General features: G+C 42.5%; 1 protein-coding gene across 1 annotated transcript; it reads right to left on the bottom strand.

Annotated features, from left to right (window-relative positions):
• Positions 1-26477, bottom strand: LOC143300547 (phagosome assembly factor 1-like). The gene is made up of 14 exons (XM_076614299.1): positions 26298-26477; positions 24870-24952; positions 24343-24426; positions 20576-20619; positions 18986-19065; positions 17349-17428; positions 15487-15593; positions 13787-13902; positions 11269-11345; positions 9086-9226; positions 5736-5818; positions 3215-3323; positions 1416-1547; positions 1-141 (listed from the first exon to the last, which is right to left on the bottom strand). The coding sequence occupies exons 1-14, from the start codon at positions 26359-26361 to the stop codon at positions 46-48; spliced, it is 1296 nt and encodes a 431-aa protein (XP_076470414.1). The 5' UTR covers positions 26362-26477; the 3' UTR covers positions 1-45.
• Between the last annotated feature and the right edge of the window lie 1384 nt (positions 26478-27861).

Here is a 27861-nt window from a genome sequence, read left to right on the forward strand (position 1 = left end):
GTGTGTAAGGGGGTGGGGAGGTGGGAGGGGTCGTGTGGTCTGGCATCAAGAGGGGCAGGGGCAGGGGCAGGGGCAGGGGGAGGGGGAGGGGGTGGGGGGCTGACACAGGGTGACCGAGGCGATGTGCTGGTTCTGCATCACCTGAAACCACACACCACACACCACCACCACACATCGCCATGGTCACTGAATGTCACCACGGCACATCAAGTCATGGCTATTGACACTGACATTTGACTGTGCAACTGACACATCAGTATGGATAACTGACACATCACTATGGTGATTGACCCATGACTATGGTAACTGATACATGACTATGATGAGCAACACATCACTATGGAACCTGACACATCGCTATGGAAAATGAGACATCACTATGGTGACTGACGCATGACTATGGTAACTGACACATGACTATGGTTATCCACACATGACTACAGTAACTGACATCTGACAATGGTACCTGACACATCATTATGGCGACTGACACATGACTACGGTGACTGACGCATGACTATGGTGACCAACATTTGACTACAGTAACTGGCACATCACTATGGCAACTGACACATAATCATGGTAACTAACACATTACTATGGTGACTGACCCATCGCTATGGTGACTCACACATCACTATTGTAACTGAGACATCACTATGGTGACCGACACATGACTGCGGTTATCGACACATCACTATAGTAACTGACATTTGACTGTGGCGACTGGCACATCACAACAGCAACTGACACGTAATTATGGTCACTTACGCATCTGTGACACTGTGCTGACAATGACAGTAAAAAGAAACCAAAACAAGAGAGGCAAGGCCTTCAAGACTCACTTGTGATACACTTTAAAAAAAAAATCTAATTGTTAAAATGTGTTCTGTATTTGTTATTATAAAGCTTCGTGTTAAAAAAAATTTTTTTAAAGTCCTAACCAGATTCGAATTAAGTCCCCTAGCATTAATTATAGAGTAATTTCCCTTTTTTACTATCTGCACCAAAACGTTTGCAAAATAAATAAAACTTCCATGCTTAACAAAAGAAGTTCCTGTTTGAACAAAAAATTATAATAATGACTCCTCTTGTTGCTGGGTCAGAATATCAGATCAAAGTGCCAAGTTTAGAGAATACAAAAAATATAAATATAACAGTAAATGCAGTTTGCATGTAATTAGGCTTCATTTTTTATTTTTTTGTGCCCATCCCAGAGGTGCAATATTGTTTTAAATAAGATGACTGGAAAGAACTGAATTTTTCCTATTTTTATGCCTAAATTTTTATGCCTAATTTGGTGTCAACTGACAAAGTATTTGCAGAGAAAATGTCAATGTTAAAGTTTACCACGGACACACAGACACACACACAGACACACACACACAAGTGAGTCAAAAATCAGTGTGGCTGACCTCCAGGATGAGGTCCTGCACCCCGTAGCAGAAGGTGGACCCAAAGGGGTTGCTGGTGTTGGTGCAGGAGGACCGATTCACAATCACCGGCTTCTGCTCAGGGCGTAGCAACAACGACTGCACCTCCCACCACTGTCGTCATCACCACCACACCGCCATCAGCATTGTCATTGTCATTATCATCGCAGCATCATCTTCAAATCGTTATCAGCATTGTCACCATCACTGTCACATTATCAGCAGCAGCAGCAGCACTGTCACCATCATTATCACATAATCATTATCATCACCACAGCATTATCACTGTCACTGTTGCATTATTGTCATCATCATCATCTTCACCATCATAGGCACTGTCACTGTCATTGACACATTATCATCACCATCACCACACCATTGTCACCATCACTGTCACATTATCATCATCACCACACCATTATCAGCACTGCCACTGTCATCATCACATCATCACCATCATCACACCATTGTCAGCATTGTCACCATCACTGTCACATTATCATCATCACCATCACCACACCATTATCAGCACTGCCACTGTCATCATCACATCATCACCATCATCACACCATTGTCAGCATTGTTACCATCATTGTCACATTATTACCATCATCACCACCATTGTCACCATCATTGTCACATTATCATCACCATCACCACCATTGTCACCATCATTGTCACATTATCATCACCATCACCAGACCATTGTCACCATCATCGTCACATTATCATCATCATCACCATCACCACCATTGTCACCATCTTTATCGCATTATCATCATCATCATCACCATTACCACACGATTATCAGCATCGTCACCACCATCACTGTCACATTATAATCAGTACAACATTATTATCACTGTCACTGTCATCATTGTCATCATCATTATAATCACTTTCACCATCTTTGTCACTGTCATCACCATCATCAGTATCATTCTCACCACCGTCATCATCAGAACATTCTGAAGAAAACTGGAGCAAGACGTTGCCTGATTCCACTTTGCCATTTCTAATCAACGCCTTGCATTTCTGCAAATTCCTTTTGTGAAATCCGTGCACTGTTTGTGACGAAAGTGGGATCACTGTTACCTGGCACCAGCGACAGCTCAAACATGCTGCCACACATGGACAGAACTGGCAGCCACAGTCGCTATGACACACAGATTTGAAGTGGAGTGATGGCCTACAGGTAATGCGCCCGCTTCGGAAGCAGGCAAATCTGAGCGCACTGGTTTGAATCCCAGCACCATCGCCAGTATTTTCTCCCCCTCCACTAGACCTCAAGTGGTGGTCGGGACACAAGTCATTCAAACGAGATGATAAACTGAGGTCCCATGTGCAGCATGCACTAAGTGCACATAAAAGAACCCACAGCAACAAAAAGGGTTGTCCCTGGAAAAATTCTGTAGAAAAATCCACTTCAACAGGAAAACAAATAAAAATTTTTTTTAAATGCAGGCAGGAATAAAATACAAAAAATGGGTGGCGCTGTCACTGGAATGCAATCGCTGCAGCAGAGCAACGCAGACAGGCCAGGAAAAGCAGTGCCAGCAAGTCCCTGACAGCCGCCACCATCCCCTGTCCACACTGCGTCAGAACCTTCCGAGCGTGGATTGGCCTGATCAGTCATCTGCGCACCCACAGAGCCCAACCCACCCACCCCCAGGATGACTAGATGGTCCTCGTCGATCCCGAAGGACAAACCACACAGCATGAATTTCACACAGAGAAATCTGTTGTGACACACACACACACACACACACACACACGCTCACCTTGGTGAAAGCACTGATGACCACGACGCCCTGCTGGTCTCCGTGCTGCTTCCGGCTCTTCTCTCCCCTGTCCACAGCCACGGGAAGCTGGAACTCGCAGCGACAGTATCTGGAACATGAACATGGCCACTGGTCTCTGGAATGCAGGGCAACAGTTGAACAGTCTTTAACAACTGGTGCTGTGAACAGTTGAACAGTCTTTAACACCTGGTGCTGTGAAACAGTTGAACAGTCTTTAACAACTGGTGCTGTGAACAGTTGAACAGTCTTTAACACCTGGTGCTGTGAAACAGTTGAACAGTCTTTAACACCTGGTGCTGTGAAACAGTTGAACAGTCTTTAACAACTGGTGCTGTGAACAGTTGAACAGTCTTTAACACCTGGGGCTGTGAAACAGTTGAACAGTCTTTAACAACTGGTGCTGTGAACAGTTGAACAGTCTTTAACACCTGGTGCTGTGAAACAGTTGAACAGTCTTTAACAACTGGTGCTGTGAACAGTTGAACAGTCTTTAACACCTGGTGCTGTGAACAGTTGAACAGTCTTTAACACCTGGTGCTGTGAAACAGTTGAACAGTCTTTAACACCTGGTGCTGTGAAACAGTTGAACAGTCTTTAACACCTGGTGCTGTGAAACAGTTGAACAGTCTTTAACAACTGGTGCTGTGAACAGTTGAACAGTCTTTAACAACTGGTGCTGTGAAACAGTTGAACAGTCTTTAACAACTGGTGCTGTGAAACAGTTGAACAGTCTTTAACAACTGGTGCTGTGAAACAGTTGAACAGTCTTTAACACCTGGTGCTGTGAAACAGTTGAACAGTCTTTAACAACTGGTGCTGTGAACTGACAGTGACGATGGCTGTAGCATCCAACCACAGTTTCCGTTTCTCAAGGAGGCGTCACTGCGTTCAGACAAATCCATATACGCTACACCGCATCCACCAGGCAGATGCCTGACAGCAGCATAACCCAACGCGCTTGTCAGGCCTTGAGTGTGTGCCGATATATTTGTGTAGCTACCATAGTGGATTTCTTTTAACATCATTTTGCCAGAGGACAACACTCTCATTGCCATGGGTTCTTTTTCAGTGCGCCAAGTGTGTGATGCACACAGGACCTCAGTCTACCATCCCATCTGAAAGACTAGACGCTCAGTCTGATTTTCCAGTCAAACTTGGGAGAAAGGGCGAGAGTGGGATTCAAACCCACACCCTCACGGACTCTTTGTATTGGCAGCTGAGCGTCGTAACCATTCTGCCACCTTCCTCCTCAAATTATACAACCATAGGTGATTGGAATGCAATGTAGCAGTTAAACAATCTTTAACTGACAGTAATTGGGGCTGTAACATTCTGGTTGGAGACATAATTTGACAAAAAACAAGACGCCAGAGAATCGACAGACAGAGAGAAAATACGAAAAAAGACTTAGCCGTATGGAGAGCACAGGAACAGGAGTCATAATGGCTTCCAGAAAAAGAGGGCACTAGTCAGGGGGGCAAAGGGGAGGTTACCTACTTCCGGGAGGTTATCGGCCATAGCTACTTTCATTTTCTCTGCATAGGCGGATAGTAGTTTGCACAGGACAGGTATGTCAGACCCCTGCCGGAGTCTGCATTAGTGGGTCACGGTTAAGCATGTGTAATTAAACCACATATCTGTGGAATACAATGAAAGAGTTGAAAAGTATTCTAACTACAGGTGTTGGGAACTGTCAGTGATGGTGGCTGTAACATGGAGCTCCATGTCTCGGCAATGCAGCAACAGCCAGCTGACAGCAACAATAGTTGTAATGATAGATTAGGGTCTCTCTTGGAACTCAAACAGCCAGCTAACAGTGACAGTAGTTGTAATGATAGATTAGGGTCTCTCTTGGAACTCAAACAGCTGACAGCAACAATAGTTGTAATGATAGATTAGGGTCTCTCTTGGAACTCAGACAGCTGACAGCAACAGTAGTTGTAATGATAGATTAGGGTCTCTCTTGGAACTCAAACAGCTAACAGTGACAATAGTTGTAATGATAGATTAGGGTCTCTCTTGGAACTCAAACAGCCAGCTAACAGTGACAGTAGTTGTAATGATAGATTAGGGTCTCTCTTGGAACTCAAACAGCTGACAGCAACAGTAGTTGTAATGATAGATTAGGGTCTCTCTTGGAACTCAAACAGCTGACAGCAACAATAGTTGTAATGATAGATTAGGGTCTCTCTAGGAACTCAAACAGCCAGCTAACAGTGACAGTAGTTGTAATGATAGATTAGGGTCTCTCTTGGAACTCAAACAGCCGACAGCAACAAGAGTTGTAATGATAGATTCGGGTCTCTCTAGGAACTCAAACAGCCAGCTAACAGTGACAGAAGAGTCTCTCAAAACACCACAGCTGGATGTCTCTCTCTCTCTCTCTCTCACACACACACACACACACACAAACACACACACACACACATGCATACACACACACACACTCACACAAACACACATTATACAGACAATCACAAACGATCAATGATAAACTTACATGTTAAAGGTGTAATGACCAGGATAGTTGGTGTGAAGGATGAATTTCTTCACCCGATGCGTCACTGCATCAAACAGAATGTCCTGCACATCAACACACACACACACACACTTCCAGTGAAAACACATGAAACTAAAGAACACACACACACACACACACACACACACACACACACACACACACAATTCCAGTGAAAACACATGAAACTAAAGAACACACACACACACACACACACACACACAACTTCCAGTGAAAACACATGAAACTAAAGAACACACACACACACACACACACACACACACACAATTCCAGTGCAAACACATGAAACTAAAGAACACACACACACACACACACACACACACAACTTCCAGTGAAAACACATGAAACTAAAGAACACACACACACACACACACACACACACACATACACACACAATTCCAGTGAAAACACATGAAACTAAAGAACACACACACACACACACACAATTCCAGTGCAAACACATGAAACTAAAGAACACACACACACACACACACACACACACAATTCCAGTGCAAACACATGAAACTAAAGAACACACACACACACACACACACACACAATTCCAGTGCAAACACATGAAACTAAAGAACACACACACACACACACACACACACACACACAATTCCAGTGCAAACACATGAAACTAAAGAACACACACACACACACACACACACAATTCCAGTGCAAACACATGAAACTAAAGAACACACACACACACACACACAATTCCAGTGCAAACACATGAAACTAAAGAACACACACACACACACACACACACAATTCCAGTGCAAACACATGAAACTAAAGAACACACACACACACACACACACACAATTCCAGTGCAAACACATGAAACTAAAGAACACACACACACACACACACACACAATTCCAGTGCAAACACATGAAACTAAAGAACACACACACACACACACAATTCCAGTGCAAACACATGAAACTAAAGAACACACACACACACACACACACACACAATTCCAGTGCAAACACATGAAACTAAAGAACACACACACACACACACACACACACACACACACTGCAGCAGACACACTTTTTCTCACAGAACAACACACACACTGCCATCAAAAAAGCCAATGATATATTTTCTTCTCGTTTCCTTTTTTTCCTGGCAAAAGAAATCCTTTTTTTATTTTTTATTTTTTTTATTTCACAACAGTTCTTCTACACGGAAAATTAGATTACAGACAGGACCATGTTCTTCCTTAAGTGCATTCCAATCTTCAACAGTTGCAGTTTCAGTTTGACTTTCTCAAGGAGGAGTCACTGCTTTCGGGCAAATCCATACATGCTACACCACATCTGCTGGGCAGATGCCTGGCAGCAGCATAAGTAAAAGCGCTTGTCAGGCCTTTCGTGCATGCTTATGTATTGGTGCATCTATCAGAGTGGATCTCTTTTTACATGATTCTGCCAGAGGACAACACTTTTGTTGCCATGGGTTCTTTTCCAGTGCGTCAAGTGTGTGCTGCACACGGGACTTCCGTTTGCCATCTCATCCAAAAGACTAGACACTCAGTTTGATTCTCCTGTTAACTCTCTCCATACGAACGGCGAAAGAGACGACGTTAACAGCGTTTCACCCCAATTACCATCATCAAAATATTGCAAGCGGAAGGCTCTTATACTGAAGAGGTGAATGTTGACAAAGAATACCACAATTCTGACGACGGAAGCTAAAGGATGGGTCATTCAGACACCCACTGGACATCCGAGGGGTCTGTGTCGAGGAGAAGAGAGGACTGGCCGTACTGAGTGAGTTAAACTTTGAGAGAAAGGGCGAGAGTGGGATTCGAACCCACACCCTCACAGACTCTCTGTATTGGCAGCTGAGCTGTCTTGACCATTCTGCCACCTTCCTCCTTCTTCCTCCTCTTCCGACACGGACCAAAAAACCACACAGTCCATCGTTTCCTTTTGAAAATGATGTCGACATGATTTGAAGATAACAAATAACGATGATCGGTATCCTTCCTTTGTTACAACATCTGTCTGAACAAAATAAGACTTAAATCTTGGCAAGAGAAGGCAAGGCAAGGCAAGGCAAGGCAAGGCAAGACAAGACAAGACAAGACAAGACAAGACAAGGCAAGACAAGGCAAGGCAAGGCAAGGCAAGGCAAGGCAAGACAAGACAAGACAAGACGTGTTTAGTTCAGGAAACCCTGTGGGGGTACGTGAAAACTTTCAGTTTCAGTTTCAGTAGCTCAAGGAGGCGTCACTGCATTTGGACAAATCCATATACGCTACACCACATCTGCCAAGCAGATGCCTGACCAGCAGCGTAACCCAACGCGCTTAGTCAGGCCTTGAGAAAAAGAAAAAGAAAAAAAGATAAGTACGTAAAAAAAGAACTACTACTAATAATAATAATATGTATAAGGCGCAAATACTTGATGAAGTCAACTATAAGCGTACAAAATAAATAAATAAATAAATGTATAAATAAATAACTAGCTAAATAACTAACTAAATAAATTTAAAAAAAAAATATATATATATATATATATAAATAATAATAATAATAATAATAATAATAATAATGATAATAATGATAATAATAAAAATAAAATAAATAAATAAATAAATACATAAAAAAAGACAACAATGATGATAAATAAGCAAATAACATTTGGTATTGTAATTACTTATAATAGTTGACAATGGCCACACCAACTGTTTGGCTAAGACATACACAAGTCTTCGTAAACTAAATTCATTTCCTTCTCATGTTTTTCCTCAGTTTTTCAGACGCAGTTCATCAATCAAAATTCGGCATCATTTATCAGTCTCTCCCTTTTAGTTCCAATGACCCCGAGATCAAAGGTTTTGATCTCACTCACCCTCAACTCACCCATCCTTAACCGATTCAGCCCTGGGGAGTATACATCCTCGGCAGGCTTCCAGTTCATTCGGATGCAGCAGAAATAAGAAAATACACTGAAATTGACCTCTTTTTTTTGTTCTTCATATTGACACTTGTTGACAAACCTGGAAATACTGTAGCAGTTAGTTCCCTTTGCTTGCCATTCACACGTTTGTAGGAACACAGCAACCGTTTTAACTGAACGACTCTGACACCCTAGCAATTCTCGGGCGAATGAGTTTAATTCTCATCTTAATTCTATAAACAATTATTGTAATGCCATTTCATGACAAAGTAGTTGTTAACCTGCATTTGTTTTCATCTACTACCATGCTGCTTTCGTAGAACAAACGTGTTTCTTTCTGTGATTATTTCTGACACAGTGTGTGTGTGTGACCCACGAGAACTCACCAGCCCCAGGGTGAAGTAGTTGTAGAAGTAGTCTGCAGTGCTGGAGTCTGGCCGCTTGTGGGCGCTGGCGCTGTGGATCTTCATCTTGTCCTCCGACTTGAAGAACACCTTGCTGGGGGCTCCCAGGTTCGACATCACCTCCTGCACACAGCACGTCACACAGCACACTGTTACACACCTCCTGCACACAGCACATCACACAGCACACTGTTACACACCTCCTGCACACAGCACGTCACACAGCACACTGTTACACACCTCCTGCACACAGCACGTCACACAGCACACTGTTACACATCTCCTGTACACAGCACGTCACACAGCACACTGTTACACACCTCCTGCACACAGCATGTCACACTGTTACACACCTCCTGTACACAGCACGTCACACAGCACACTGTTACACATCTCCTGCACACAGCACGTCACACACCACTGTTACACACCTCCTGCACACAGCACGTCACACAGCACACTGTTACACATCTCCTGTACACAGCACGTCACACAGCACACTGTTAGAGACACCTCCTGCACACAGCACGTCACACAGCACACTGTTAGACACCTCCTGCACACAGCACGTCACACAGCACACTGTTACACACCTCCTGCACACAGCACGTCACACACCACACTGTTACACACCTCCTGCACACAGCACGTCACACACCACACTGTTACACACCTCCTGCACACAGCACGTCACACACCACACTGTTAGACACCTCCTGCACACAGCACGTCACACACCACACTGTTACACACCTCCTGCACACAGCACGTCACACAGCACACTGTTACACATCTCCTGCACACAGCACGTCACACACCACACTGTTACACACCTCCTGCACACAGCACGTCACACACCACACTGTTACACACCTCCTGCACACAGCACGTCACACAGCACACTGTTACACACCTCCTGCACACAGCACGTCACACAGCACACTGTTACACATCTCCTGCACACAGCACGTCACACAGCACACTGTTACACATCTCCTGCACACAGCACGTCACACAGCACACTGTTACACATCTCCTGCACACAGCACGTCACACAGCACACTGTTACACATCTCCTGCACACAGCATGTCACACACCACTGTTACACACCTCCTGCATACATCACACACCACTGTTACACACCTCCTGCACACATCACACACCACTGTTACACACCTCCTGCACACACCACACACACACTAATGTTATACACCTCCTGCACATACACACATGCACAACACTGTTACACACCTGCACACACACATACACATACACACATCACTCAACACTGTTACACACTTCCTGAACAAATGCACATACACCACACATCACTGTTACACACCTCCTGAACAAACAAACACACACACACACCACACAACACTGTTACACACCTGCACAAACACACACACACACACACACAATACTGTTACACACCTCATGCACAAACACACACATATACAACACACACACACACACAGTCAACACTATGTGTTATACATCTCATGCACAATCACACACCACTGTTACACACACAAATGCACACACACACACTGACAGCACTATGAGTTGCACAAGTAATGAGGATATGTGGATCCAGTGACGTGGATGTGTGGATCATGCGATATGGATGTGATGTGGATCCAGTAATATGGATGTGCGGATCTAGTGATGTGTTATGTGTGGATCCAGTGACACGGGTGTGATGTGGATCCAGTGATGTGGATGTGTGGATCCAGTGATGTGGATGTGTGGATCCAGTGATGTTGATGTGATGTTGATCCAGTGACATGGATATGTGGATCCAGTGATGTGGATGTGATGTGAATGTGATGTGGATCCAGTGATGCGGATGTGATGTGGATCCAGTGACATGGATGTGATGTGGATCCAGTGATGCGGATCCAGTGACATGGATGTGATGTGGATGTGATGTGGATCCAGTGATGTGGATCCAGTGACATGGATGTGATGTGGATCCAGTGATGCAGATGTGATGTGGATCCAGTTATGTGAATGTGACGTGGATCCAGTGACATGGATCCAGTGATGTGGATCCAGTGATGTGGATGTGACATGGATCCAGTGACGTGGATGTGACATGGATCCAGTGACGTGGATCCAGTGACGTGGATGTGTGCATCCAGTGATGCTGAAAGCCACTGACCTGACAGGAATGACCGAAGAGAACCTCCTTCTCCATCACCTTCTTCCTGCTCTCCTCATCCTTCCCCACGTCTGTGTCTGCACACACACACACACACACACACACACACATCCATTCACACACATGTACATATATATATATATATACACAGCCACAAACACACATCTATACACACACACACACACACACACACACACACACACACACATCCACACACATAAATAACACACACACACACACACATGTACACACACACACACACACACACATCCACACACATAAATAACACACACATTCACACACATAAATAACACACACATCCATACACACATGCACATGCACACACACACACACACACATCCACACACATAAATAACATAAACACACACAGACACACACACACACACACATACATCCACACACATAAATAACATAAACACACACACACACACACACACACACACACACACACACACACACACACACATCCACACACATAAATAACATAAACACACACAGACACACACAGAGAAACAACACGATCAACCCTCATCACTCTGCTCACCAACAGATGGCACAAGCAGAATCACACAGCACAGTTCCATTCAGCCCAGTCACACAGCTCATCTGCTGAGCACTGAGTCTGAGCATGACGCACCAAGAAACCACCGACGTTAGAAAAAAAAAAAAAAAGTATGGAACTACTTCATAAAAGGTTGCACAACTACCAAGCGTTTAGGAACACGTGGCGACGAACGGAGGGTGAAGGAAAAGCCCTCACTGTTTCCGTTCCCAAACAAAGAGAGAACAGCCCATGGAGGAAATGGTCAGATATCACCAACAGTGGAAGAGACCTGGAGCTGTGCCAAGAAGCACAGGTTAGCTCTATACAGGAAATGGTCAGATATCACCAACAGTGGAAGAGACCTGGAGCTGTGCCAAGAAGCACAGGTTAGCTCTATACAGGAAATGGTCAGATATCACCAACAGTGGAAGAGACCTGGAGCTGTGCCAAGAAGCACAGGTTAGCTCTATACAGGAAATGGTCAGATATCACCAACAGTGGAAGAGACCTGGAGCTGTGCCAAGAAGCACAGATTAGCTCTATACAGGAAATGGTCAGATATCACCAACAGTGGAAGAGCCCTGAAGCTGTGCCAAGAAGCACAGGTTAGCTCTATACAGGAAATGGTCAGATATCACCAACAGTGGAAGAGACCTGGAGCTGTGCCAAGAAGCACAGGTTAGCTCTATACAGGAAATGGTCAGATATCACCAACAGTGGAAGAGACCTGGAGCTGTGCCAAGAAGCACAGGTTAGCTCTATACAGGAAATGGTCAGATATCACCAACAGTGGAAGAGACCTGAAGCTGTGCCAAGAAGCACAGGTTAGCTCTATACAGGAAATGGTCAGATATCACCAACAGTGGAAGAGACCTGGAGCTTTGCCAAGAAGCACAGGTTAGCTCTATACAGGAAATGGTCAGATATCACCAACAGTGGAAGAGACCTGGAGCTGTGCCAAGAAGCACAGGTTAGCTCTATACAGGAAATGGTCAGATATCACCAACAGTGGAAGAGACCTGGAGCTGTGCCAAGAAGCACAGGTTAGCTCTATACAGGAAATGGTCAGATATCACCAACAGTGGAAGAGACCTGGAGCTGTGCCAAGAAGCACAGGTTAGCTCTATACAGGAAATGGTCAGATATCACCAACAGTGGAAGAGACCTGGAGCTGTGCCAAGAAGCACAGGTTAGCTCTATACAGGAAATGGTCAGATATCACCAACAGTGGAAGAGACCTGGAGCTGTGCCAAGAAGCACAGGTTAGCTCCATGCAGGAAACTGTCTGATATCACCAACAGTGGAAGAGACCTGGAGCTGTGCCAAGAAGCACAGGTTAGCTCCATGCAGGAAACTGTCTGATATCACCTGTGGTGAAGGTAGCACGTAATTATGCTGACACAAACACCCTCTCCAAACATGTGTATTTTGTATTTGTATTTTGTATTTGTATTTCTTTTTATCAGAACAGATTTCTCTGTGTGAAATTCGGGCTGCTCTCCCCTGGGAGAGTGCGTCGCTATACTACAGCGCCACCCATTTTTTTGGTATTTTTTCCTGCGTGCAGTTTTATTTGTTTTTCCTATCGAAGTAGATTTTTCTACATAATTTAGCCAGGAACAACACTTTTGTTGCGCTAAGTGCATGCTGCACACGGGACCTCGGTTTATCGTCTCATCCGAATGACTAGCGTCCAGACCACCACTCCAGGTCTAGTGGAGGGGGAGAAAATATCAGCGGCTGAGCCGTGATTCGAACCAGTGCGCTCAGATTCTCTCACTTCCTAGGCGGATGCGTTACCTCTAGGCCATCACTCCATCATTAACAGCAATTTCTACATTAATTACATTCACCAATATCACACCCTACTCCCACCCCCGTAAGCCCCCTCCGACACCCTCCACCCCCACCCACCCCCACGCTTCCTCCATCCTTACTACTGCAGGCTTTTACCTTCTGTGATCATCGTGACCTTGACCCCTCTGGTGACATTGCTGTTGCTACGCAACACCTCCAGGCTCTCCAGGAAGCAGTTGCCATGGAAACAAGTCAATGGCAGTGCTGGGGCTCTGAAAAAAGGTCCGGCTGATTTTCAGTTCAAACACACGCATTTGCCATTTTATCTAAACAAAGAGGAGAAAAATCAGATTGAAAAAAAAAAAAAAGAAAAGAAACTTCTTCTTCTTCTGCGTTCACTCGTATGCCCACGAGTGGGCTTTTACGTGTATGACCGTTTTTACCCCACCATGTAGGCAGCCATACTCCGTTTTTGGGGGTGTGCATGCTGGGTATGTTCTTGTTTCCATAACCCACCGAACACTGACATGGATTACAGGATCTTTAATGTGCGTATTTGATCTTCTGCTTACATATACACATGAAGGGGGTTCAGGCACTAGCAGGTCTGCACATATGCTGACCTGGGAGATCGTAAAAATCTCCACCCTTTACCCACCAGGCGCCGTCACCGTGATTCGAACCCGGGACCCTCAGATTGAAAGTCCAACGCTTTAACCACTCGGCTATTGCGCCCGTCAAAGAAAAGAAACAAACATAACATATATTTTTAAGCTCACTTAACAACATGAAATGTACTATAGTCAGTTGTGTCCAACTATGACCATCAGAAAGGCAGAGGAGGCAACTGCTGTCCCAACTATCTGGGCTAAAAGTTGATTCAAGCACAGCGTGTCTTTTTGGCTGAAAAAGTGGTTTATAAAACTAGGAGCACCATGATCTGGTTTCAAGAGAAGTTGCTAGGTTTGATGAAGTGTCTAAAATGGGTGCATCTGTATACTCAGATTTCCACACATGGAAAATGTGGCACGAGGCAAGAAGAATAAGCAGCTTTCACATAAATGAGACAGCTGGACAGCCTTTCTCATTTGACCTAATTCATTCCCTCCTTCACACACACACACACACACACAGTCCCCACCCCCCAACACACACTGTCTCACACACACACAGAGTCCCCACCCCCCAACACACACACACACATGCACACACAGTCCCTACCCCCCAACACACACAGTCACACACACACACACACACGCACACACACACAGTCCCCACCCCCCAACACACAGTCACACACACACACAGAGTCCCCACCCCCCAACACACACACACACATGCACACACAGTCCCTACCCTCCAACACACACAGTCACACACACACACACACACACAGAGTCCCCACCCCCCAACACACACACACACACAGTCCCCACCCCCCCCCAACACACACACACACACACACACAGAGTCCCCACCCCCCAACACACACAGTCTCACACACACACACAGTCCCCACCCCCCAACACACACACACACACACACACACAGTCCCCACCCCCCCAACACACACACACACACACAGAGTCCCCACCCCCCAACACACACAGTCACACACACACACACAGAGTCCCCACCCCCCAACACACACAGTACACACACACACACACAGTCCCCCCCCCCCAACACACACAGTCACACACACACAGTCCCCACCCCCCAACACACACAGTCACACACAGACACACACAGTCCCCACCCCCCAACACACACACACACACACAGAGTCCCCATCCCCCCAACTCACACAGTCACACACACACACCCCACCCACCCCCTTCCCCTCAAGCCCCCACCTGCAATCCTCAATGCTGGTGTTTCCGCTGTAGATGGACATGCGTGACACTACAGGTGACGCCCCATTAGGGAACTGCAGGGACCCCAGACCGCGGGCATAGCGGGGCTGCCATCCACACACACAGAAAAGACAGTTTACAAAGCAAATTACACAACAAACAAGAGAGGCAAGGCCTTCAAGACTCACTTGTGATACACTTTAAAAAAATTTTTTTTAAATCAAAGCTTTTTATGTATTGAGTATAATTTCAAAATGTAATGTTTAAGATGAGAAAGATCAGTTTAAAGCAAATTAAGTCTCCTAGCATTAATTACAGAGTAATTTCCCTTTTTTACTATCTGCACCAAAACATTTGCAAAATAAATAAAACTTCCATGCTTAGCAAAAGAAGTTCCTGTTTGAACAAAAAATGATAATAATGACTCCTCTTGTTGTTGTGTCAAATAAGAGGTCAAAGTGCCAAGTTTAGAGAATTCAAAAAATATAAATTTAACAGTAAATGCAGTTTGCATATAATTAGGCTTCTTTTTTTAATTTTTTTGTGCCCATCCCAGAGATGCAATATTGTTTTAAACAAGAAGACTGGAAAGAACTGAATTTTCCTATTTTTATGCCAAATTTGGTGTCAACTGACAAAGTATTTGCAGAGAAAATGTCAATGTTAAAGTTTACCACGGACACACAGACACGTGGACACAAACACACACACACACACACACACACACACACACAGACAACCGAACACCGGGTTAAAACATAGACTCACTTTGTTTACACAAGTGAGTAAAAAATGATGGATTACCCATCATATTATCACAGACTGGTAGCCTCTATTGTGTCTCGTGTAAGACTGACTATTTTCAAGACCAAGTTCAGCTGAAACATTTATTGTGTATGTGGTAAACAGATCACCCGAAACCACACTTTATTTCATGTCAAAGGATTGTCAGGTTGCTTCCACAGTCATGTAAAGTTAGTAATTCTTCAGAACAAAACATAATAGAAATAATGCCCAACCATTTATCCATTTATCATCACTCAAACTGCTGAATACCGGGTACACAGTCCAATATGATGCAACCAACAGGTGATCAATTTCATTTTTTGTTGTTGTTCACATTGTTAATTGCTGTTACACTTATTTTTACAGATTGTGGATCCCACTGTACTAGTTTATCCCTTCTCTGTGTATCACCCTTTAACCACCATACCCCGCCCCCCAATTCTCTCCCCCCCTCTGCAACCCCCTCCACCCCGCACCCACACAGAAAAACATGTCTAGTATCACTAAGTGAAAAGACATTAAAAAAAAGAACCTCACCACAGCAATGTCACTTTATTAACACCCATTATATACACCCACACATAAACACCTCAGGACATTAACACCCATTATATACACCCACACATAAACACCTCAGGACATTAACACCCATTATATACACCCACACATAAACACCTCACAGGACATCAACACCCATTATATACACCCACACATAAACACCTCACAGGACATCAACACCCATTATATACACCCACACATAAACACCCTCAAAGCACTGTCACCTTATTAACACCCATTATATACACCCACACATAAACAACCTCAAAGCACTGTCACCTTATTAACACCCATTATATACACCCACACATAAACAACCTCAAAGCACTGTCACCTTATTAACACCCATTATATACACCCACACATAAACAACCTCAAAGCACTGTCACCTTGTTAACACCCATTATTTGGGTGAAGAAGAAAGGAGATAGGGGGTGTGGGGATGGAAAGGGGAAATCAGAACTAAACAAAATGATTAATTAAAAGAAAAGAAAAACTAAAACACTGCTGGTATTCACCTCAAACTTGGAGTCGATGGGGAAATCAAAGGTTAGGCCTCGGAAGTTGAGAACAAACAAATGTTTCTCTGCATTGTACACTGCAACACCCAACATGCATGTACTACAGCCAACGGATCCTTCACACAACTCCACACTACAACAGATCAATTCATTCATCATAGTCTTTGATACTTTGAGCAATTCTCTCAGTTTCCATGTTTTTGAAGTGAAAATCATAAACTAAACACACACACACACACACAACCAGTCAATGAATGATACATGAAGGTTTGCACTCACATATAATAAAACAAATAAATAACACTTGACTGTATCAATATATGTCCAACAGACTGACAGAAGTCACCAAGAGACAGACTGACCAACAGACATATGTACATATATATATATAGGTGTAAGTGGGGAGCATGTGCATGCATGTGCATTATCCATGCATGTGCTTTAGTGTTTGTGTGTGTATGGAACACAAAAGGTAGTCACCAAGGTAACCAAAGAAAGGTATATGATACCAACATCAAGGCTATGAAGACAAGCTTAAGAAATTATGTTGGTATAAGAGGAAGCAGAGCAGCAAACCTGGGCATACTTTGTGGAGAAGGCACTGATAGAAAATGGATTCTGAATTGTGTGGTTGTGCCGTAGGGTATAGGGTATAAAGATGGGTTTGTTACTGAACTTAAAGATAGACTGATTGCTTCCTACAAACAAAACCGGTGTTCACAAACAGATGCAAAGAAAAATATAGTTGGTTCTTTTTATTCAAAAGTATATTCCAAAGAGATAAATTCATTATGACAGTATCAAACAAGTGGGTATAAAGATAAGTTTATTACTGAACTTAAAGATAGACTGATTGCTTCCTACAAACAAAACCGGTGTTCACAAACAGATGCAAAGAAAAATATAGTTGGTTCTTTTTATTCAAAAGTATATTCCAAAGAGATAAATTCATTATGACAATATCAAACAAGTGGCACAAAACAAACCTAGCCAGATTTAGACTGACAGAGAGACAAAGAGAGAGAGAGAAGGGAGGGAGGGGGAGAGAAATCTAAATGAAAATCAAAAAATTTGTAATTCAAGGAAAAGGAATAGGCAATTATTGGCCAGTCTTCATCCTACCCTCATAAAGAAAACATTTAAACTGGTCTAGGGAATACAAGAGAGAGAAGAAAAAAAGTAGAAAAAAAAGCATACAAATCGCATGGCAACAACAACAAAAACAGAAACAAAAGAACAAATAAATGGCATAGAAAATACACAGTTCTCCACAAAATAACATAGTATGCGCATGCGTGAAAGAGAGAGGGGAGGAAGACGGTAAAGAAGGAAGAGATACAAAGGAGAGAGAGGAGAAACTGCTAAGAGAGAGAGAGGGGGGGTGTGGGGGGGGGGGGGGGGGGGGGGGGGGCAGGGGGGAAGAAAGGAAAGAGGAAGGAAAAAAGATAGACACATAGACAAGGATACTGAGAATACATCCATTTTTCAGCCTCAAGAATTCATAAAATTAGCTCTGATATTAGATGTTTATCATATACTGACATAGTCTTTTGTAGACACTGAGACTGGAGTTTAGAGAGGGGGAGAGAGAGAGAGAGAGAGAGAGAGAGATGGAAGCAGACATGGAGACAGACCTCCAGGATGTGTTGCCCCGAAGGACTGGTCGATTTTCTCAATGGTGGGAGCTGCCTGGGGTGTGTTGAACACCATGCCACTGCAACACGGCTCAAACCTTCACCTTCACTTCACTCACAGTGTCCACAACAATAATCATCACTAATTTATCAGCTTAACCAATACAATCATCATGACAAACCTATCAGTGTTAACAATAATCATCATCATACATATTGATCAGTGTTAACAATAACAATAATCATAAATCTATCAGTGTTAACGATAATAATCATCATAATAAATGCATCAGTGTTAACAGTAACAATCACAATAAATACTGATCAGTGTTAACAGTAACAATCACAATAAATACTGATCAGTGTTAACAATAACAATCACAATAGATCTGTCAGTGTGAACAATGATTATGATAAATCTATCAGTGTTCATGAATATAATCGTAACAAATCTATATACTATAAAACGCTATATCTTATGTGGAAACGAATCACAGCTTCTTCACATCCAACTTACATATGTATAACTCTGACACACTCAGAAATGAAAGACAATAATAATGTAACTGAGGCCAAATCCGAGACCAGAAACATCCAACAATAAATCATACAACAACAACCGTCAGTTTCACTCCTCAGTAGAAATATTCAACAGCGAATAATACAACAACAGTAAGTTTTGCTCCTTGAGACCTTTATATATAAACAGTAAATAATACAACAACACTATGTTTTGCTCCATAACAGAATCAGCAGCAGTATCAGTATCAGTAGCTGAAGGAGGCGTCACTGCGTTCAGTCAAATCCACATACGCTACACCACATCTGCCAAGCAGATGCCTGACCAGCGGCGTAACCCAACAATCAACAGTAAATAATACTGCAATCAGTTCTGCTCCTTAACTCACTCAGTACGACCAGTCCTCTTTTCTCCTCTACACAGACCCCTCGGATGTCCAGTGGGTGTGTGAATGACCCAACCTTTAGCTTCCGTCATAAGAATTGTGGTATTCTTTGTCAACATTCACCTCTTCAGTATAAGAGCCTTCCTCTTGCAATATTTTGATGATGGTAATTGGGGTGAAACGCTGTTAACGTCGTCTCTTTCGCCGTTAGTATGGCGAGAGTTAATGGTTCACTGCTACAAAATATTGGCTTGATGCTATTTATCCTCCAGGAGAAAAAATGAGTTTGTTTCTCTTTATTGTTCCAAATATGTATCTGGAAATCTGTCACAGCCCAAGAGTACAAATGAAGAGACAGCAGCAGCAGTGTGCAAGGTTTATAGGTGATGCTATACTGGTGAATGTGAGTTGACTGGAAAGTGATACACTGTATCTGTTTCGGTAAAACACTGCATTTGTACGTTCTAACATATTTGTGTCCACCTGTTTGCCAAAAATGGGGTGGGTGGAATAGTGTGTCAATGTGTTATGACTAGAAATACATACTGATGTGTTTTCACACACACACACACACACACACACATTTACACACACACACACACACACACACACACACACATTTACACACACACACACACACACATATTTACACACACACTGACACGTATAAATGGGATCGACTTACCAGTATTTCAGCTTGACCTTGCTCATATTATTCACTTCAATCAACTGAAAATAAAACCATAACCAATGCTAATAAACCACAGACAGATTTCTGAAGCCATCAAGTGACTGAATAAAACTTCTTTTTTTTATATATCAAAAAATCCCAACTGTTCCCATCATTAATGATTTAATCTTAAGAAATGCGGAGCTGACAGGAGTGGTGAGAGAGATACAGGTGACGAGTCTGAGAAGAAAGGGTAGCACTTTCACTGGAGATGATAATCTTTCAGTAAAAGACCGAGAAGATCATCACATGAAGAGTGACAGAGACAGAAACACTGAGAGAGAAACTCAAGAGGCAGACAGAAAAATACCACAGGCAGACAACGGGAAGACAGACTGAACACAACGGAACAAAGCACAGAGAAACAAAGGCACACAGACAGAGAGAGAGATGAACAAGGAGATGGAAGACAGACAAAGACACTGAACACAGTGGAGCAAACCATGGTGAAACAAAGGCACACAGACAGACAGAGAGACAGATAAATTATAGAGATAAACAAAGAGATAAAGAAAACACAGTGGAGCAAACCATGGTGAAACAAAGGCACACAGACAGACAGAGAGACAGATAAATTATAGAGATAAACAAAGAGATAAAGACACTGAACACAGTGGAACAAACCATGGTGAAACAAAGGCACACAGACAGACAGAGAGACAGATAAATTATAGAGATAAACAAAGAGATAAAGGAAGGACAAAGACACTGAACACAGTGGAACAAACCATGGTGAAACAAAGGCACACAGACAGAGAGAGAGACAGCTAAGTTACACAGACAAAGAGATAAAGGAAAAACAAAGACACTGAACACAACGGAACAAAGCATAGAGAAACAAAGGCACACAGACAGAGAGACAGGCAGATAAATTATAGAGATAAACAAAGAGATAAAGGAAAGACAAAGACACTGAACACTGTGGAACAAACCATGGTGAAACAATGGCACACAGACAGACAGACAGGCAGATAAATTATAGAGATAAACAAAGAGATAAAGGAAAGACAAAGAGACTGAACACAGTGGAACAAACCATGGTGAAACAATGGCACACAGACAGGCAGGCAGATAAATTATAGAGATAAACAAAGAGATAAAGGAAACACAGTGGAACAAACCATGGTGAAACAATGGCACACAGACAGAAAGACAGATAAATTATAAAGATAAACAAAGAAAACACAGTGGAACAAACCATGGTGAAACAATGGCACACAGACAGACAGATAAATTATAGAGGCAAACAAGGAGATAAAGAAAACACAGTGGAACAAACCATGGTGAAACAAAGGCACACAGACAAGACAGAGAGACAGATAAATCATAGAGATCTATAAACAAGGAGACAGAGAGGAAAGACAAAGACACCATCAAGAAACAAAGGCACACGGACAGACAGAGAGGAAGACAAAGAGAGATACAGAAGAAGATGGAAGAAAGACAAAGACCGAAGCACACAATGCCAGAATCTGTCCCCTTTGTTCCCACCACTGACTGCTTTTTTTTCTTTCTCCGCCTCAGACAAAACAGGACCACAGGAAAACTTACAATCCTCCCTACACAAAACAGGACCCCAGGAGAACTTCTCTTCCCCCCCACACAAAACAGGACCCCAGGAGAACTTCTCTTCCCCCCCACACAAAACAGGACCACCGGAGAACTTCTCTTCCCCCCACACAAAACAGGACTCCAGGAGAACTTCTCTTCCCCCCCACACAAAACAGGACCCCAGGAGAACTTCTCTTGCCCCCCACACAAAACAGAACTTCTCTTCCCAACACAAAAACAGGACCCCAGGAAACTTTCTCCTCCACCCACAAAACAGGACTACAGGGAAACTTCTCTTCCACATACTAAACAGGACCACAGAAAAACTCCCCCCCCCAACACCCCCTACCCCTCTCTCCCACACACACACACACACAAAACAGGACCACATGAAAATTTCTCTAACCAACAACACAAGCAGAAACATTAACAAACAAATATATTTAGAACAAAAAAAAGGAACAAAACAAAACAATCTTGGAGACAAAGACGGCAAGCCAAAAAAATGTTTGAAAATCACTTTGTTCCTTGACAGACTTAAGATGCTTCAGGATGTTTGAAACAATTACATTCATGCTCAAATGAACTGTTTCTCCACATGTGCATGGCCCATACACTACAACATGAACAACTACATACTGATGGCACATATATGGAATAGTCCAGGGGAAAGAAAGCTTTCTACACGGTTCACTAAAAGTTAAGGACCCACTCGAATGATGCAAAATTTCTAGGAAACAGGGGTGTATGCTGCCAAGGTACTGAGCACCGCTTATAACCAGGGGTGCTTTCTTGAACATTCACTTACTTTTTTTTTCTTCTTTTTCTTTCTTTTACAGTATAAATCCATTGCTGTTGTTTATTAACAAAAGAATAATTGCACACTTTTGGCTGAAACATCGATTTTTTTTTTCAAACTCATTTTTCAAGCTGTTCATAGTGCATGTGTACATGAAACAGCTGTTTGTATATTCAATGAAGAGTCTAGTGGTAGGCAGTCCATAAAATACAGCCAGCGTAATTTGAATCTTCTCTGAATTTTTTTTTAATACATTTTATGAAAACATAGTTTGCTTCCATGAAGTGTTATACACTGTATGTGTGTGTGTGTGTGTGTGTGTGTGTGTGTGTGTGTGTGTGTGTGTGTGTGTGTGTGTGTGTGTGTGTGTGTGTGTGTGTGTGTGTGTGTGTGTGTGTGTGTGTGTGTGTGTGTGTGTGTCTGTATGTGTGTGTGTGTGTGTGTGTGTGTGAAGTCTGTATCATCTTCTTTTTAAAAAAAATACACTATCATGATAACAAGTTGACTACTTTCACCGTGTGTGTTTCGGTTCGCACATGAACTTAGTAACACTTGATTCAGATATAATGCAACTGAGCCTATTCCGATTCATTAACAAGCCAGAACTTATCCACCCTGCCTTACAAGTGGGTGAAAGGATAAAAGTCAAAGCCTTGAAGTTCTTTTCAAAGTTTCTAAAGCAAACTTTCAATACTATACAAGTTTACAACTCTTCCAATATCAACCCAAGTACTGTCGTGAAGAGGTTACTGTCATGTGGGCAAAGTACAGCCAAGTCAGCTATCCAAGACCGGAGTCCCAGAGACCAGAAAGCAGATGGCACTGTTCAGACTTCAGTGAGCACAGACAGTACTTTGGAAGGGTCAAGAGTGCTCATGGGGCCAAAAGTATACAATACACTGATTAGTCTTCAAGTGAATCACGTCAGTCACTCACCAGCTTACTATGAGGTGTGTTCATTGTGATCGATACATGTAACTTGGTAAGAGTCTGATGACTGAAAATCAGTCATGTGGACAATACATGTAACTTAATAATAGTCTGATGACTGAAAATCGATCGTGTGGACAATGCATGTAACTTAATACAGTGACAGTCTGGTGACTGAAGGTCAGTGATGTGGAAAACACAGAAGACTGGGAGGGAACATGGGAATGTCTGACGACCTGATGAACCTGAATAACCCAGTTTGTTCCTTCCACTACATGCTGCACAATTCCCACCAGAGTTCTTCCTCAAATAATCTGTGAAATCTAACAACTTTTTCCCTGATGTTCAGACTTTTTGTCTCCTTAATCACATTCACAAAGAAAGAAAAAAAAGAAAATACACACACACACACACCTACATACACCTTGCACTGTACACAGACCTTAAGTCTCTGGGAGACAGGATCAAAGAGGAGACGGATTCCATCCTGAGACAGATTAAGCACCAGATCCAGATCCAGGGGAGTCTGCAACATCATGGAGTAACTGGATTTGGACAAGTGAGTGATTTGACAGTTGGTCAGATGGGTCAAGTTTTAAATGGCTGGCTAGCGTAGCTGGTTTGCTCATTGGTACATTGGTTAACTGGTTGATTTGTTTATAAATCTAAATCATAAACTGAGATGATAAGAATTAGCATATTATATAGCAAGCGTCAGTAAATAATTAGCTGATTAATATGCCAAATAAACGATAGACAGGTCTATAACTGACCAGCCAACTTAACAAAATGATCACTTGACTGACAGATTCAAATTCATAAATTATCATTTACTTGTCTAAGTACAGTCAGATAAGCACACACACTTGGACACACACAAACACACATACATTGTGTCTATACCACATTGACAGAAAGACAAGAAACCATGGGCAAGGGCAGAGCTCTCTCAAATTCCTCAGTCCTTACCTGGTCACTGTACCACACCTGCACACCCCTGATGCTACGATCTTGTCGCTGCAAGATGTTCACCGCTTGGTAGAACGGCATACCTGGCCACCATCACACACATGCACGCACGCACGCATGCACACACACACACACACACACACAGTTTTTTCTTATGTCAATGTCACTTGGTGGGTTCAGCACAAATAAAACTTCTAAAAACAACACCTTTTTTATAAAAATAAAAAAACAGTCAGTGGGCATTTCACATTCCTAGGGTATTTTTGTCATGTGTGTGTGTGTGTGTGTGTGTGTGTGTGTGTGCTTGTTCATACCTGCAATTTGTAGTATTGTCTGGGTGTATAGATACACATATATGTGTTGTTGTTTTTCATGTGCAGAGGTATGTTATTAACGCACTATTGTATATATGTTGTTTCATGTACAGCACTAAGAGTAAGAGCCCATTACATGGGGAGTTTGCACCATATATGTACTAATTACTATCAATTATTATTATCAAATCCTGAATGAGCAGTGACTATTATTGTGACCAGTCAGTTTACACAGGCAGTTGACAGCTACAGCTAATGAACAGCTCCCATTCCCTTCGATTCAATGCCATGAATAGCGTCCTGGGTCAGGGGTCAGATGAAAAAAAAAAGAAAGTAACCAAGATGTAGTCTGCAGCATGCCCCAGATTAACAGTAGCACACAATAGGAACCCATGCTTTCAGTGGTCTCTTGCAGTTGTTTTTTGTTTTTGTTTTTTTATAAAGGTCTCAATGAAAACACTTTGACAGGCATAGAAACATGTACAGACAGGAAAAAAGAAAAAAGATTTATGGGGCTTGACTGTGGCAACTGACAATTTGCTCTAACTCAAAGCAATCTTAAAATTGTACACAAAGAAAATTTTGTTACAAGAAAGTAATACAAATACCAGCTATCTTCACTTTAATCATCTCTGTGTTGCGTATTTGCTTTATAACGTATATGTAGGATTTTCTTTTCCTTTTTTTCAATTTGTTTACATGCTGCTGTCAGCGATGACAACTTTGTCATGATGGTATGAAACAGTGCCATTATTCATCATAAAGGTAGTATTAAAGGCAAGCAGACACACTCTTTGTTTGTTAGTCTAATGGTGGATGAAATTATCCCCTGCCCTTTACCTCTTCCTGCCTTTGTTCACATTTTACGGTATTTCTCGTCGACTGCTGTTGTTAGGCAAGCCCGACAACAGCCAGTGTGGTTTTATAAGAGCAGTTTGAGAGGGTCGATGCTTAAACTTTAAGATAAGGTCATGCAACATAGTTCAATCGTGTTTGATATTACTTGACGTTACTGAGGTCCGGCTGGTCATTAGTCCACAGTACTACAGCTGACTGGGTGACGTTATGGGCATAAATAGCATCTGCAGCCATGCAAAACCAGGTCACAACTCACCCAACACGAATTCCCATTGTTCGTTTCCCAACGATCGTTCCGGAAACACTTCCAATTCGAGCATGGCTATGACACCTGTAGAGAAACCATTCGGTGTTCAGAAGTGGACTATGACTTCAGATGGTTTATATTAGCTCTGGTGTTCTTTGTTTACAAAATTCTACAGTCCAGCCAGTGCCATGTTTGTTTTGTCAGCTGAAGATGACTTTCAAAACAAGGAGCGGAAGGTCAATTGATTGGAACATGAAAACAAAACAAAAATATATAAAAACAAATATTCCGAAATGTAAGTTACTTTTTAAAAACATATTTTTAAATCTATTCTCTCCATTCTTTGTAATATAATGTAAAAATTTGACATTAAAGCTGTAACTTATTAATCATTGTTTGTATGGTTTTCCATTCGTTATTTTTTACTTTTTCAACTTAGGAATGATCGTCTGCTCTGCAACGTTGTATTTGAGAACGTAAACAGTCACGATCTACACACTGTATACTTGGTTTTTATAATACAAACAAGTTGACATCGGACAACTAGCTTCTTTACGCAACCACAAACATGAGTGGTATGGGTTCCCAACATGTAGTCGCTGGTTCCCTTGAATGAAGCAAATGCTTGAAGTTGTTGGTGTTTTGGTTTCGCAGCTGATATGCTATTTTTATCGCTCTGGTCTCAGTGATGAATGGTCAAATCTCGGTCAGCGGCCTTGACACTGGCCGGTTTGGGAAGTCAAGAGCCAAAAAAGACTTATTTCTTGTATTGAATAGTGTGTGTGTGTGTGTGTGTGTGTGTGTGTACTTCGGTCCAAAAGCAGTGTTAACTGAAAGGCTGTTCGAACAATGAGGTGGGTTTTTTTTGTTTGTTTGTTTTGTTTTTTTGGTGGAGACTCAGTGGATCATATATGAAATTTTGGCCTTTTTTTAAAAGTTAAATTCAGCATGTTAACATGTTGCTGATGAACCGACGGTCGTATGTGAAGTTCCATCCCAGCTAGGAATGATACACGGTTTAACACACAAATGTTTTCCCTTGGACACAAACTCAATGCAGTGCGCGAAAAAGATCAGTGAGTCGATATCCTTTAAAAAAAAAAATATATATATATATATATATATAAATGTTTTTTTTAAAAATAATATATATATATATATATATATATATATATATATATATATATATATATATATATATATAGTACTTAAGTAGTTGCCGCCTTTCTCCAGCCGAACTTAGCCCTAAGTGGCCTTCCAGTTGTGCATATCACACTAATCAACCGGCTATCGGTAAAATCATTACTAACCTTATTTGCTTACAAATACCATACACTGTGACAGGTGCCACATGTCTCAGTTGCCTACGCATTTCGCCTACGTTTTGTTCTCAAAAACCGGCCCCCTCCTTTACCGTTATTGTGTCGGCAGGGTCGTTCCGCCTGCTATCCACACCCTCATTTTCGCGCAGTTTCGCCTTCGCACCCACGTTAAAATTGGTTTCGCCAACAGACGAAGTCATCACTGCTCACATTTCCTGATAGATTTTTGTTGTTGTCGTTGTTCAAATTCA

This window comes from Babylonia areolata, chromosome 26, assembly GCF_041734735.1.
Source record: "Babylonia areolata isolate BAREFJ2019XMU chromosome 26, ASM4173473v1, whole genome shotgun sequence".
Classification (NCBI taxonomy): Eukaryota; Metazoa; Mollusca; class Gastropoda; order Neogastropoda; family Buccinidae; genus Babylonia; species Babylonia areolata.

What these genes read in the sequence shown, in the direction of transcription:
- LOC143300547 (XM_076614299.1), bottom strand. Translation starts at nt 26,361, where the DNA reads ATGCTCGAATTGGAAGTGTTTCCGGAACGATCGTTGGGAAACGAACAA. An exon ending in CCATCGACTCCAAGTTTGAG is followed by an intron (nt 15,594 to 17,348) that starts GTGAATACCAGC and finishes TGTGGATGGCAG; the next exon opens with CCCCGCTATGCCCGCGGTCT. An exon ending in TGCAGGACCTCATCCTGGAG is followed by an intron (nt 142 to 1,415) that starts GTCAGCCACACT and finishes GTGTGGTTTCAG; the next exon opens with GTGATGCAGAACCAGCACAT.